Here is a 13,654-nt window from a genome sequence, read left to right on the forward strand (position 1 = left end):
TACATTTGCCTTGTGTTCATTCTGTCCATAGAGTAGTTACTGTCAGTAAATTTCCTGCTAGACCCTAGTTACACTTTCTCTCGTGTTCACATAGTTAATTTTGTGCCATAATAATGGAGGAATGCAGGATAAGTATTTACAAGTTTGCTTTACTGATCTCCACTGCACAGAATCATGTAAATATGTTCCATATTTAGCAGGAGGTGAGACAATGTAGTTACGTCGTGCAGTGATTCTGAAACGCTTTGGTTGCATTGGTTAGATTGCATTTAAGAATAGTGACTGTGTGAGAAGCTCTGTATTAATGTTATGGATTTCTTTTTGTGAATTTGAGATTACTGGAGGAAGAGGAAGAAAAATAAAATGTTCCATCAAGAGTTAGAATTATTCAAATGATTACTCCATTACATAGAGTAAAATCATGCATAACTTTATGTACAGTACTGTAAAAATGTAAAGTATTTAAAAATAATATTCATGATACATTTTAATAGTCAATATTTATAAAGAAATTATAATGATAAATTTACAGCTTCTTATGATTATAGATTTTAAGTTAGCCAAACAGAAACATGATAGTACTTTTGAAGCAAATACCTTAAAATGAATATCCTTTAGTGGAAGAGATGATGTTGGGAGGTAAGCAACCCACTTACAGTTTCCCTATTTGTGGTATGGTATTCAGTCTTTATATAGTATTTAGCGAGCAAATAAATGTTCAATAAAAAGCTTACTCATTCAGTATTTCTTACAATGCATTAACACAAAAAAAATCAGTATCGATGGGGAAGTCTGAAGCACCCTAAGGCCAGGAATGTAATTCTTAAAATGCACAACAATGCTAACCAAGAGAGCTTAAATGAAACAAAAGGGAAAGAAAAAGATGTGCTCTTGCAGCACACTGTAGTACCTTGGTATACCATTTAAAAAAATAAAGAAAAATCTTATAAGACTTGATGGGTCAATATTTGGGCATTCTAACTTGGGATATGCCTATGAGAAAGGTCACAGCTCTTGTTTGTATTCTCCTGCTGCCCAGGAAGAAAAGGAGACCAGGAGGCAATGGCAATATGTTCTTGTAAGTAAAGGCTATACAGCTATGCCAAGTGAAAATTTGCTAGATTTATAAGATGAAGAACCCTAGAAAGCAGTATCTTTCAAAGGGCTTTTTTATGTTACAGTGGATGAACCTCTGAATACACAAGATCTTTGAATGAAAGGTAGCTGCTACTGTAACTAAGCAGGTAATATGATTCCTTGTTATTCAGTAGGGAAGCTGAAAAGGAGCCAACATTACTGTCTGTGGATATGATGTTAATAAATCTGTTTATGCATTGTGTTCGATTCTTATGTCCGTATTTCAAAAGGCTATTGAGAAAGTGACTGGATTTTAGGGAAAATATGAATTATAGTGCTGGAATGCTTGTGGTATGAAAAGCTGTGGTATGTGGTTCATCCAAGATCAGTAAAATAGTAACTGTGTCAAGGCCAAGAAATACCCAGAGGACAGAAACATCTCTAAGAGATGGCTATTTAATCTAGCATAAAGAGATCAGAAGCTCAAGCTAGATGTATTCAGATGAGAAATAAACCACCATTTTAACAGTGAAGGTATTAAACCATTGGAAGCTAGATGTATTCAGATGAGAAATAAAACACCATTTTAACAGTGAAGGTATTAAACCATTGGAACAAATTCTTGGGAGTGTGGTGGTTTACTTTGACATTTTCTAGGTCAAGCCTAGATATCTATTTTAAAAATTGTGGGGTTCAGGCAGGATTTAGTAGATGGCATCTTTTAGCCTGTGTTGTATGGGAGGTCAGTGTGAAGGAGCAAGATTCAGGATGGGAGAGGTTCCAGGCGTGGAGAAAGACATACAGCAATTGACAGGACTTTATTATATGGACTTTACTGTTATTATGTGGTTTCATTGTATTCACATTACACAGTGCACAGCCTGGACATGCCCCAGCTTGCCACGAGTTTTCCTGCTCCCTGCTTCCCCGCTCCCTTCGATGATTGGCTGAAGAAGCTGCAGAGAGGAGACAGCTGCTATTCGCCCCTTCCACGTTCCTCCCCCTTTTGCCTCCGCCCCTATCCCGATTTGTTCCCCTGTTTGTCTGTCTCATGCTCCACCCCATGTTCTGGCCCTTTCCCAGCCTGAACTGATAAAAAATCCTGTGTGCGCCTCAATAAAGCATTCCATCGGCACCCTACCTTGTCTCCCGAACCCGTCCGTGCTGTGTCACGGCCCCATCCCCTCTCGGACCGCGGCAGGTCAGTTAGATAAAGAATCTGCAAAAGAAAAAGATTTCTCTCTCTGACAGCCTTCTACATGTTTATCAGCTTTGTCTTTTTCCTTTACAAGTAAAACAATAAGTAGAACTTCCAGTGTGAGAGCAGTTTGTCCAAAGATGGGTTTTCTAGCAAATCTCTGGCTGAGTACATACCATTTGAACTTTCTTTATTTTGAGCTTTTTCCAACCACTTCCACTAGTTTTTGATGGCTTTCTCTCTTGTCCACTAAACTGTATTTTTTCTATTTTTTTTCTGCAAAATCCACACTGAGACCAACCACTTTTGTGACCCCTTTCAGCTAACTAAAGTAGTATTTCACGCAGACTGGAACATTTGAGATCCTTTATTCTTCTCCACCCTTTTTCATGTGCTGTTATTGCTGATGTCTGAAAAACCTTCCAGATGCCTTTCAAACTTGCAATCAAAAATTTCTATAAAAGTGATGTTTATGCACAGCACTGCATAAAAGCTGAGTAATAATTATACCTGCCTGTTAGGATGATTTAGTTGCATTCACAAGCCCAGACTCATTTAACAGTGACTTATACTTGCTTTGACTAGCTATAATGAATAGCCTGTGTCATTGTCTACCATAAAATAAAAGGATGTCTTTTCTGAATATCAACAAGGTAGCCTTTCGAGTAGTTTTTTGACTTTCATTTGTACTTCCAGAAATCTGATTTTCTGTGTAAATTATTTTTTGAGTGCTCTGTCTATAATTGCTTGGTTCCATTAACAAGGAATCTTACACCATTTCGATGAGTAGCATTTTGAAAGGGTGATACATGGGAGTCAGATTGTCTTGGGCTAAGCTGAAGGGTGGACTGTTCTGTGAAAGGTTAGCCACTGTTGTATGAAAACTAAATGAATTCTGAAACAATGCTTAAAATGTCATGATTATCATTTAAAATTCTCTAACAGAAAACAGTTTCTGTTAAAGTACTTCAGAGGATTTTTTGTGACGCTGTTGGGCTTATCTATGTCTTAGTTTCTCGAATTTATAATGAAATTATTTCCTTATCTTTGTAAAGTGTAACCAGAGTAAAATTTTGGTAAACAAACCCGTTTATTTTACATCATTAATTTACTGAGTTTACCTGGTTTTCCTAATGCTGTTCTAAATGTATTCAACCTTGAAATGAGAAATGGGCCTGGATCTATGTTCTTATAGTTCTACAATTTTAATCTTGATTTCACGGGAGTAAATGGAGAGCGACATAATTGTACTGCTGTAATTGTACTGGTGAAAAACTGGCACAAGTGAGATCAAAATTCAGACCTATACATCCTCTTTGAGGTTTGAAATCCAAAGGTAAACTTTTTCATTCACATGTTTTTATTTATCTCAGTGTAGAATTTGGGCTTGAAGCTCCACTTGGATTTGAAACTGTGCCTCTTCTTTGCTAGTTAAATGGGATTAGTTGACTCTAGTTAGCCTGATCCAATATAGCTGCTAAACACATTCATGTTTTAGAAAAAAGTAGCAAACTTGAATTTATATTTGTTGAAGCTTTTGACTGTCTTCTGCAGAAGGAAGAAGTAATTATAAGACAGAAGATGCTACCAGAGTTAGGACCATATGGAAAACCAAAGCAAGACTAGTGTAAGGGAGGGTTCATCTTCAAGCTGATAGCAGATCCAAAGGCTCAACACTGGCTGCTTTGTGGCTTGGCATGCAGGGTGAGAGAGAGTTAACAGATAGCTAGGGAAATACAGTGAATATGTCCCAAAAGAAAACCTTGCAAAGTAACTTCTTTGTATATTGTGGAAATCATAATGAAGGAATGTATTTCCTTCTGTCTTGGTCTTCTGTGGTCCTCTCCCTTGTGAAAGGAAAGCAGGACCATCTGTGGGGCAATCATGCTTACTTATGCATACCTGGAATTTTTTTGTTAATATACCCTCTTAGTAAAAATAATCCCAAAGGGTCTTGAGTATCAACTCAGTGTTTGGTCAAAGAAGCAACAGTTTTTAAATATTGAATTCTTGTAGACATGTGTTATATTTCCTAGGAAGAACAGACAGAAACTGTTGCTGGAGTGGGTCCAGAGAAGGGCAGCGAGGCTGGTGAAGGGTCTGGAGCACAAGTCCGATGAGGAACAGCTGAGGGAACTGGGGTTGTTTAGCCTGGGGAAAACGAGGCTCAAGGGAGACCTTATTATGGAGACCTTATTGGTCTCTACAACTACCTGAAAGGAGGCTGTAGCCAGGTGGCAGTTGGCCTCTTCTCCCAGGCAGCCAGCAATAGGAAAAGAGGACACAGTCCTTAACTGCACCAGGGGAGGTTTAGGTTGGACATTAGAGAGAAGTTCTTCACTGAAAGAGTGAATAGGCATTGGAATGGACTGCCCAGGGATGTGGTGGAGTCACTGTCCCTGGAAGTGTTTAATGAAACACTGGATGTGGCATTTAGTGCCATGATTGAGTTTACGTGGTGGTGCTAGGTCATAGGTTGGACTCAGTAATCTCAGAGGTCTTTTGCAACCTAATTGAGTCTGTGATTCTGTGAAACCAGACATCCCAAAATGTTCCTTTTTTTGTATGGAGAGGTTGAGAAGGGAAGGGATGTTTGCTTTTGGTTGCTGTTATTTTCTGACTGCCTCGTTTTATCTCTTCTGGCTCCCTGCATGTAACTGTGATCCAGTTCTGCTCCCTTTGGAATTTATGGCAGGCTTCTCCTTGACAGCAGTGGATTGGAAGTATTTTTGGCTCTGGACATTTTAGTTCTAATGTCCTGACAAAATTCCAATACATGTAATTATGTTTTGGCAAACTGAATTCTGCCTTTATTAATTTTAATAACTATTTGTGTTTTCACAAAAACTAGAAATTCTAGTCAGTCATGATGCTAAGAGCTTTACTGTCATTAAAGAATTGTATGTGCCCATTGCTCTGGAATTATTTTGCCTGGAAGATGGACACATGGATGATGGCATTCACTTTTTGCTTAGAGGATGAATGGGGTCTCAATTCCAAGTAATCTTTCACAGAAAGCTATGGAAGCACATTTTGAGGTGTTGTCTGTATTGTGCTATGATATGTACTATAGAGATACCTGTGGTAGCCACTAGTTTAGCAATCTGTTTTCCACCGACTCAGGAAATATGTGGATGTACTTATCAATGCAATTTACCTAAAAAAACCCCCAACAAACCAAAGAAAAAACCCACAATCAAACATAAGACACTCCCCGCCCTCCTCTACCCACTCCCCCACCCCTCCAGGAAAATAAAAATCTGAACAAACAGAACAAAACGAAAAGGTAGGAGCAAATATTATATTTTTGGTGATATGTTACACACTTCAGTGTTTAGATTTCTGAACAATTACAGAAAGGAAAATGCTTTTCTGATTTCAGCAGTAAAATTGTTTTTTTTCTATTGAATGACTAACTGCAAAGTACTGAGTAGAGCTATGGGGAAATTAAGGACTTTGTCAATATGAGTTGTCCTTTCTCTCCCATCACAAGGATGTTTCAGACTGCTAAATGAATTTAAAGTGCAAAATTTGCCATGGCTGAGGCTGTTATGAATTGCTGTGCTATTAGCAACCAGGCAACAACCATAGTAACTGCTATTCTTTAGTGATTTTTCTTGAATCTAAGCAAGAGATTTTTTTCTTTTAAACTCATAAATACATAAACACCACGATCAATATTTTGTTTTTCTAATCTTTTTTTTTTTCAAAGCAAACACTCTATAGGTCATGTCTGTATATCACAGAGATGCTTACTAGGATTGAAAAGCTTAAAATAAGGCAGTGAATTCCTTCCAGATGGGCAGAAGCCAACCCGCCCTCCTGAACCCTGCATGACTGCCTGGGAAGTGTCTTGGCATTTCTGGCCATACTTTCTTAACCATACTTTCAAGGAATGTGGTTTGTGGGACATGTTGAGCCAGAGCCCTCAGAGAAAGTAGTATTTATAGCAGTATATTCTGTTATGCTAACTGAGCTGAATTAAGCTGAAAAAACTAGGATTGTAAAAAATCAGGTATTTGAATCATTACTGGATGACATGACCTTTTCAATGTAGTTTGTACCTTTTATATCATATTTATATTTATGCCATACTTAGGATTAGTGTGTATATAGATAGGTAGATAACTATTCTTTTTGTAAATATAATGTTAGAAATGTCCATGTCACAGAGCTTGTGGCACCTGTTCTTGTGTCCTAAACATCACTGGAGACTTGTAATGATACCAGTGTTGCTATGCTACAGAAGTGTTTTTCTGCTAGAGATGTTGCCTTCAGGTGTCACAGGGACACTATCAATAGAAAAAAAAATACCTCTAGATAAATAGTTGCTAGTTAGGAATGCAGGCATATGCTAGTAAAAACTGTATGGGGTGTTTATGATTTTATCTAAATAAATATGTTTGCTTGCATGATCATTCTCTCTCTGTCATTAGGGGTAAACTTGATAAAACTTGTGTTGATATGCCTGAATATATATCTCTTAGGCAGTTGAAGGAATCTGTGTTTAATACTATCAGAGATTTGAAGGAAGAAACAACTACTACTTTGTTAGCTGAGGCTTCTGCAGTTTCTCTTCTTCTGACAGATGATATGTATGTGAAATGTCCCATGTTTTCTCATGCCCGTATTGTTGACTGACGAAGGGGTGTATAGTGTACATTCAAAACTCAGCAAATAAAGCAGACCAGAATTTTGCAGCTTTGCTTCTTAAAAAAAAATAAAAATAAGTCCAGTTATTTTAGAAAGTTCTACGAGTGACTTTTATCAATATGCTTTCAAAGAACTCCTCCAGTATTTCCAATAATATTGAGCACAGTTTCAATATAAAAGAAAAACATTTTTATTCATATTCTCATGGTTGAAGTCCTTTGAGCTGCATCTTTTTATAGAAATGGAAGATTTGTGTATCTGATAATCCATCTGTCTATGCACATGTGAGTGGTGTATGGGCAGTAGAGAAAAAGATACCTATAATAATGAAATTGCCTGTATCATAGCATATATGCACACATTTCTGACAGATTCTTAATCCTTAGAAATGTTGAAAGCTGAATATTGTTAACATATTTATAGTGCAATATATGATGTTTACTAGATCAAACATTATTTTACTGAGATGCTTTTGTAATATAAAAGGTAAGGTCTGGATACAGTGCAGAGCTGTATGCATATGTTCACAATAATATATGGTCTTTTTATGTTATCAGCATATTATTAAGCTGAACTGTTTTCTGATTGTATAAACAATGATTATTTATCTGAATATCAAGTATGAATAGAGAGCATGAATTGTACTTGTTATATCTGTATTTGTTAATACTTCCCTCTGCTCTTTTCAATTTAAGGTTGCCTTTGCCTCCTGGAGCATTCTCAGGTCTTTGGGAAAATAAAGAAACATTCCAGAAGTTATATTTCCAAAAATTTCCAGTAAGAATTATGAAATAAATTATATACATTTTTAGTAATTCTGCAGAAGTGAATGATACTAGATTTAACCTGGATAACAGTTTATCATAAATTTTCATATCTTAATTTAATTTAAGATCTTTGATATATGTGCATACAATTAAAAGCATTTCAAGGTAAAACTTTCTTCATCTGTAATTTAAGCCCTTAGACATACTGTGGGTTTTTTAAGATCTGAAACAGAAGTAAACCTCAAGCTTCTGAGCCAAAAAGTCATTTTATGTCATTTGATCTAATAAAACATATAAGCCTGTGACCTTAGTCTAGCATAGCTTCAAATATACTAATCCTGTTGACATGCAATCATGCTAGCTTGGTATCAGTCCAAAATACACACTTGTCCACTGTGCACCTAAATATATTGGAGGCTCCTTACTTTATTAGTTATGTTTCCTTGTCAGATGAACTATCCAAGGATTGGCTTCCTCCTTTGCTTGTAGAAATAACTAGATTGACCCTATACAAATGTTCAGAATGGAAGGTTTGGATCAATGAAAGTAAATGAGTGAATTGGCCAGGCAAATTATTTCCTGTGTGCAGTTGCTTCACAATGATGATGTATGTTTGAATACAGCAAACAGGAATATCTTTAGGACAATTGACAACTGGTTATTATATTGTAACAGTTCTATTCTCCTTGTGTGGATCCAGGCAACATCCTTCTCCAAGCTGTCAGGAATCAAAGTAAGCAGAATTGGAAAGAAATCCAGGTTTATCTATTGTCTTCTGTTCTGTATTAACAAAGTCTACAAAACCCTTATGGAAAGGGAGCTGCATGGCATATTATGATGGAAAAATAGTGAAAAATATTACAGAATTAAATCTTTCAAGCACCAAAAGCATATTTAATGTGGAAAAGGGATGATTGTTGTTGTTGTTGTTGATTTCATGGTAAATTCATGGGTATTCCTAGTACTCTTTTTGAATTTATTTTTTATTGTGTCATGTTTAGGGATATTATGATACTATGGATGCTGGCTATATGGATGAAGATGGCTATTTATATGTCCTGTCTCGAGCTGATGATGTGATCAACGTTGCCGGACACAGAATTTCAGCAGGTGCGATTGAAGAGGTTAGCATTGCTTGACAGGAAAATAGAAGAGTGAAAGTTGAATAGAACAAGCTGAGACTGAAAATCTCACAAAATCTCTCATTTTCTTTCTGCTCTTTTTGTTTGCATTTCCATTGGTACTTTTAACCAAAACATTTCCTATTTCAGGTTCTGTTAAGGTGCTTTCCAGAACATAATAAATTTAGTCAGTAATAAGCAGTTTGTACCATGGGGTTGATGAGACAGATGTATGGGAAGCATAGCTGTTAGCTCTGATAACGTATTTGTTTGGGAATATGTTAAGATAATGTAGAGTCAGCATGCCAAGCAGTTTCACCAACTACTTTAGTAACTGAGGAGTAGAAACTTTTATTCCTAAAATATAGTGCTCAGTGTTGGCTGAATTCTTTTCACATAGACTCACATTTCTTGATGAAGACTTTCCTTCACATTTTCTTGACAGCTGTTTTGTCTCTTACTGTATGAGCAGTGCTAAATGAACAATGAAAATGTCTGTAAAAAAACCTGCTGTTAAGTTGAAAGTCATTAATGTCATACCTGTGCAACTCAAAAAAGTTGAAAATAGTGCAGTTCATAATAGTGTCTGAATTTCATATCATTGTTCACTCACCTCTCTGGAACTGCTGTGATTGATTGCCAGTTACAAATTTCCCTGATGACATATTAGTTGCTTATTCAGGGAGTATAGGAAAAGGTGTGCTGGACATGTACAAGATAAAAATACACTTATAAGAACTGTGAATTTAACTGTTCACTGAATCAAAAACTAGTAATTTTTCTGTTTGTAATGTCTGTTAGGCTAGAGACTATGTTTTTTAAAGGCTAGGAAACTTAGAATAGAAGAAATTCTGATTACACAGAAGTGAACAAATTCAGATAAATATAGTCAATCCATTGAGAACTGGTCAGCGAGGGAGCTGAACGAGCTCTTGCCCTGACTCACATAAAGGTGGCTTTTAGTCTGCTTAAGCCTCTTTCCCTTAGAAGTCACAGTTTTGTATTGCCCTGCTAGAGTGCAGCAGGGAATCTCAGTCCCTCAGGGTCTGAGCTGGACGTTGTTTCTTTGCTTCAGCCTTAATCTGAAACTACTATAACAAATGATGAATTGAATCACGTCCTCTGTTGTATTACCTTTGTATCCATCATACCAAGCTCAGTGTCTGTTTGTCTGCCTGCTAGTTTGTTTCCCCTAGAAACATAAAAATGTTTCATCACTCTGACATTCTAGAAGCTTTTCTATTCACCTTTTGAACAAAGCTAAAAACCAAGAGTGGTGTTAATGTATGCACAGCATAGTTAAATGGGAAAGCATTAAGAATACCACAATTAGCTTCTCAGTAAGATCAGTAAATACAGCGTTAGAGGTTCATTGAGTCACCATCTAATTAAGTGACAGTAACCTTGTTGAGCAAGTATATTATCTGCATTTACATTATAGCTGTATTACAAACATAACAAGGTTTTGCTAATGCTTTGACTAAGTATTTCAGCTTTATTATGTTCTAAACAATTAGTTTCTTTGTCTAAGGTATCTATTAATACCATTGGAGCTCCATGTTTATGCAATGCAGTAGGTTTGTGTTTACTTTGCCAGTTAGTGAAGGGTAGCTATTATGGTAGCCTCAGCTTGTCTTGGTCCATCTGACTCTTGTCTGTAAATCTATGGTGTCCCTCCCTGCCCCTTTCTGAAAAACACCTAAATTGAATCTTGACTATCTGAGGCAACAGACTTGAAATTGAGGAATTTAGCATGAGAAATCCCTTTCCTTTGCATCCATCCTTGTGCACAGTGATCATTCCAGAAAAGCCATTTCACTTCAAGTTTTTTATTACTTTTAAACAATTTTTAAATGTCTAGTGCTAATTCTGTTATTTTCAGTTGTTTTACAAAGTTTGATAATTTTCAAATTAGTCCTTTCTAATTTTTTTAGTATTTCCTAATTACTAATTTCAATCATTTGAAGTTAGGATTTGAAAAGTTGATAGCATTTTGTATAGACTGAAGAAAAATACTACAGTAACTGCAGTATTCCAGCTAACCGTCAGATTCTTATGAATAAGTGACAGTCTGGAATGGCCAAAACAAGCTACTACAAAACAAACTGGCAATATTTAAATCTCTGCCTTAGGGGTCCTGTTGATGCCTGGCAGGCAGTTATGGTATTTCATGGTAATGTGTGGTTACTGCAAACCTTTTTCCTGCGTTCTTATGGAAAACAATACTCTAGTTGTAGACCTTACTGTCTACTTTTCCATAATTCATTGGAATTTTCTTTTCTTTCCTTTCCTTTTTTTTCCCCTTTCCTTTTGTTGTTGTTGTTGTGGCCAGGGTCAAGAGGTCAGAACAGGAAAAAAATGCATTATTGAGGCTTGGCCTAGAAGTGACCAAAGTGCATTAAGTGTATGTGATGCATTGAAATACCATAGAGATTTGGAGTTGCGTAAGAATTCATTCCTGTATGATTTGTCAGTGTGGTTACAATGACTTCTGTAAAAAGCAGGCTATACCTGAATTCAAATGTATAGGTATATATTTAGCTTCAGCTTTTTATCTAGCAGGCTCTTCTGCCCTTCTAATTCTGGGGTGAGCCCAGCCCTCTGTTCTATATGTAACTTGTGCACATCCTGTTTAATTCCTGTGAAAAAATATATAGTTTCAAAAGCTGTGCATAAATGTTCATGCTTTTGTTCTTTGATAGACCATGCATCTACTGTTGAGGTCAGTGTTTTCCATTTACCCTTTTTCCAGCATGGGATATTTCTAGGATCATAGTTCGTGAAGCGACTGACAAACAAAGTGTGCTAGAAACAGTTTGATCTTGGTGTATGTTGTAGTGTATCTTGGTGTAGTGACCATGGCACATAGAGCCAGTTTCTCCTTTCTGACTGTAATGCCCAAGGATGGTGAAATCTGTTTCGAGGATGGGTTATTGGAAACCCTTTGAATTGTTCCTTCCCCATTGGTTTCACAAACAGGTCAACAACAGCTTTCCTTTTGTTAATTGGAACAACAGTGATTGAGCTTTCCATTTCTTCAGGTTTTTTTCTCTGTCTTCTTTGTACTTTTCCTGTCTTCCTCATTCACATGCCATTGTATGAGTAGCCAGTAGAAATGATTCCTACTTAATAAAAACAACCAAAAAAAGGCCTTTTCTCTTAAAATTTAGTTAGTCATCCCATTGCCTTCGATTTTGGCAACACAGTATGTGAAGTTCAGTTATTAGCAAGAACATAGCCCTTGTATGCACAGTCACATGATGTGGCCTCTGTGTAGGGTCATGTTTAGGTTCTCTTTGTAGTTCAGTCCAGAGGACTGAAAAGTGCTGAAAGCACTGTTGATAGCAAGATGCCCCAAGGCATACTGATAGCTACATGAAAATAGCCAGTTACTTTGGAAGAGGATTCACAGTTCCTGGCATCTTAAGCTCAGCTTTGTCCCAGACTTAGTGACACAATCTTGGTACGTACTGAGACATCTTGGTGACTGTTTTCCAGGAAGTAAGAACCTCAGCTAGCTAATTGGAAGGAAGAGAGAATGTCTTACTTTTTTTAACTAAATGAAAATTTGGAGTATTTTTGTTAATGTGTTATTGTGTAACGTGTGTTAGGAAGGAGGGGGGCTCTGGTTTAATTGCCTCTTTTGTCTCAGGAGGCTGAGACCTAATGGTTCCAAGAGAGTGAGCTGAGCCAGGCTGGCTGCAAGCTGAGGCTAGGCCTGTATTTCGCCTTGGTTGAAACTATGCCTTTACAGCAGCAAAGAATAAAAAAGATTAGAGTTAGAGAGAATAAACCAATATGACTTTATAGCTCTGTAGTAGGAGTGATTCTGTAGTTTTGGTCCTTAATCCACGCATTTAACTCCATGTTAATTGTAATGTTAGACTACTGTTATTTGTTCCAGCAAAGGTCTCACTAAAAAAACAAAGATGCGATACTCTCCCAAAGAAATTACCTTTGGTTTGTTCTAGATTTCTGTCTTGTGCTTCTGTAGTTCTTACTTCTTGTGTTTGTTTGAGAAATACATGTAACTGTGTGTATGAAAGTATACTCATATACATCTGCAACACATGTAATTGGAATCCTCAGGTGTACTGATTAAATACCTTTTGCTGTCAAAATGTAAGAAGTAACTATGTTAAATGTCCATGAATGTGGAATTTTTTCTCTGAATGTCCATCTATTATATTATTAGTTCAGTTTCGTTCTGTTTTCTATCCCTCAGTGTATTCTCTTCCATCCCGCTGTGGCGGACTGTGCTGTTGTGGGCCAGGAGGATCCTTTAAAAGGACATGTTCCATTTGCGCTGTGTGTACTGAGGCAAGGTGAGAGCTCACTGATACTGATGTCACTAAGACTTGCAAAAGTCTCAGAAAAGGTAAAGGATATGACTTTCTTCACCAGGTATAAAGACAGAAGAGAATAAGATTTTGAACGAGATTGTTGAGCGAGTTCGAACTAACATTGGCCCTGTAGCAGCTTTCCAGAAGGGGATGTTTGTGAAACAGCTACCAAAAACACGTTCTGGCAAGATACCACGTTCGGCTCTTTCTGCACTTGTCAGTGGAAAGCCATACAAGGCAAGTTGAAGATGTGTGCTTTAATGAATTAGGCGCACGTGCACAACTGAAGGCACAACGTCATGGTTTTTATTCTCTTGACTGTTCTGTAACTGGTCCATGACTTAAGGTAGTATGTTATATTTTATTTCTACTGTGATTTATCCAAAAGGTTTTTATGCTCCAGAGCTTTCCAGATACTTTTTTGTTGATTGCTTTTGAAGGCTAGATTTAGAAGAATCTCTGAATGAAATTCTGTCTACTCTCACATGCTTCTAT

The 13,654-nt window shown here is 36.9% G+C and overlaps 1 protein-coding gene across 1 annotated transcript in view; it reads left to right on the forward strand.

The window, feature by feature from the left end:
- The window catches only part of ACSS3 (acyl-CoA synthetase short chain family member 3), a 97,276-nt gene that overhangs the window by 82,835 nt on the left and 787 nt on the right, over positions 1-13,654 (forward strand). The window contains 4 exon segments of the mRNA XM_032688952.1: positions 7,624-7,705; positions 8,697-8,819; positions 13,042-13,141; positions 13,221-13,396. Coding sequence (XP_032544843.1) covers positions 7,624-7,705; positions 8,697-8,819; positions 13,042-13,141; positions 13,221-13,396 — 481 coding nt within the window.

This window comes from Chiroxiphia lanceolata, chromosome 5 (assembly GCF_009829145.1).
Source record: "Chiroxiphia lanceolata isolate bChiLan1 chromosome 5, bChiLan1.pri, whole genome shotgun sequence".
Lineage (NCBI taxonomy): Eukaryota > Metazoa > Chordata > Aves > Passeriformes > Pipridae > Chiroxiphia > Chiroxiphia lanceolata.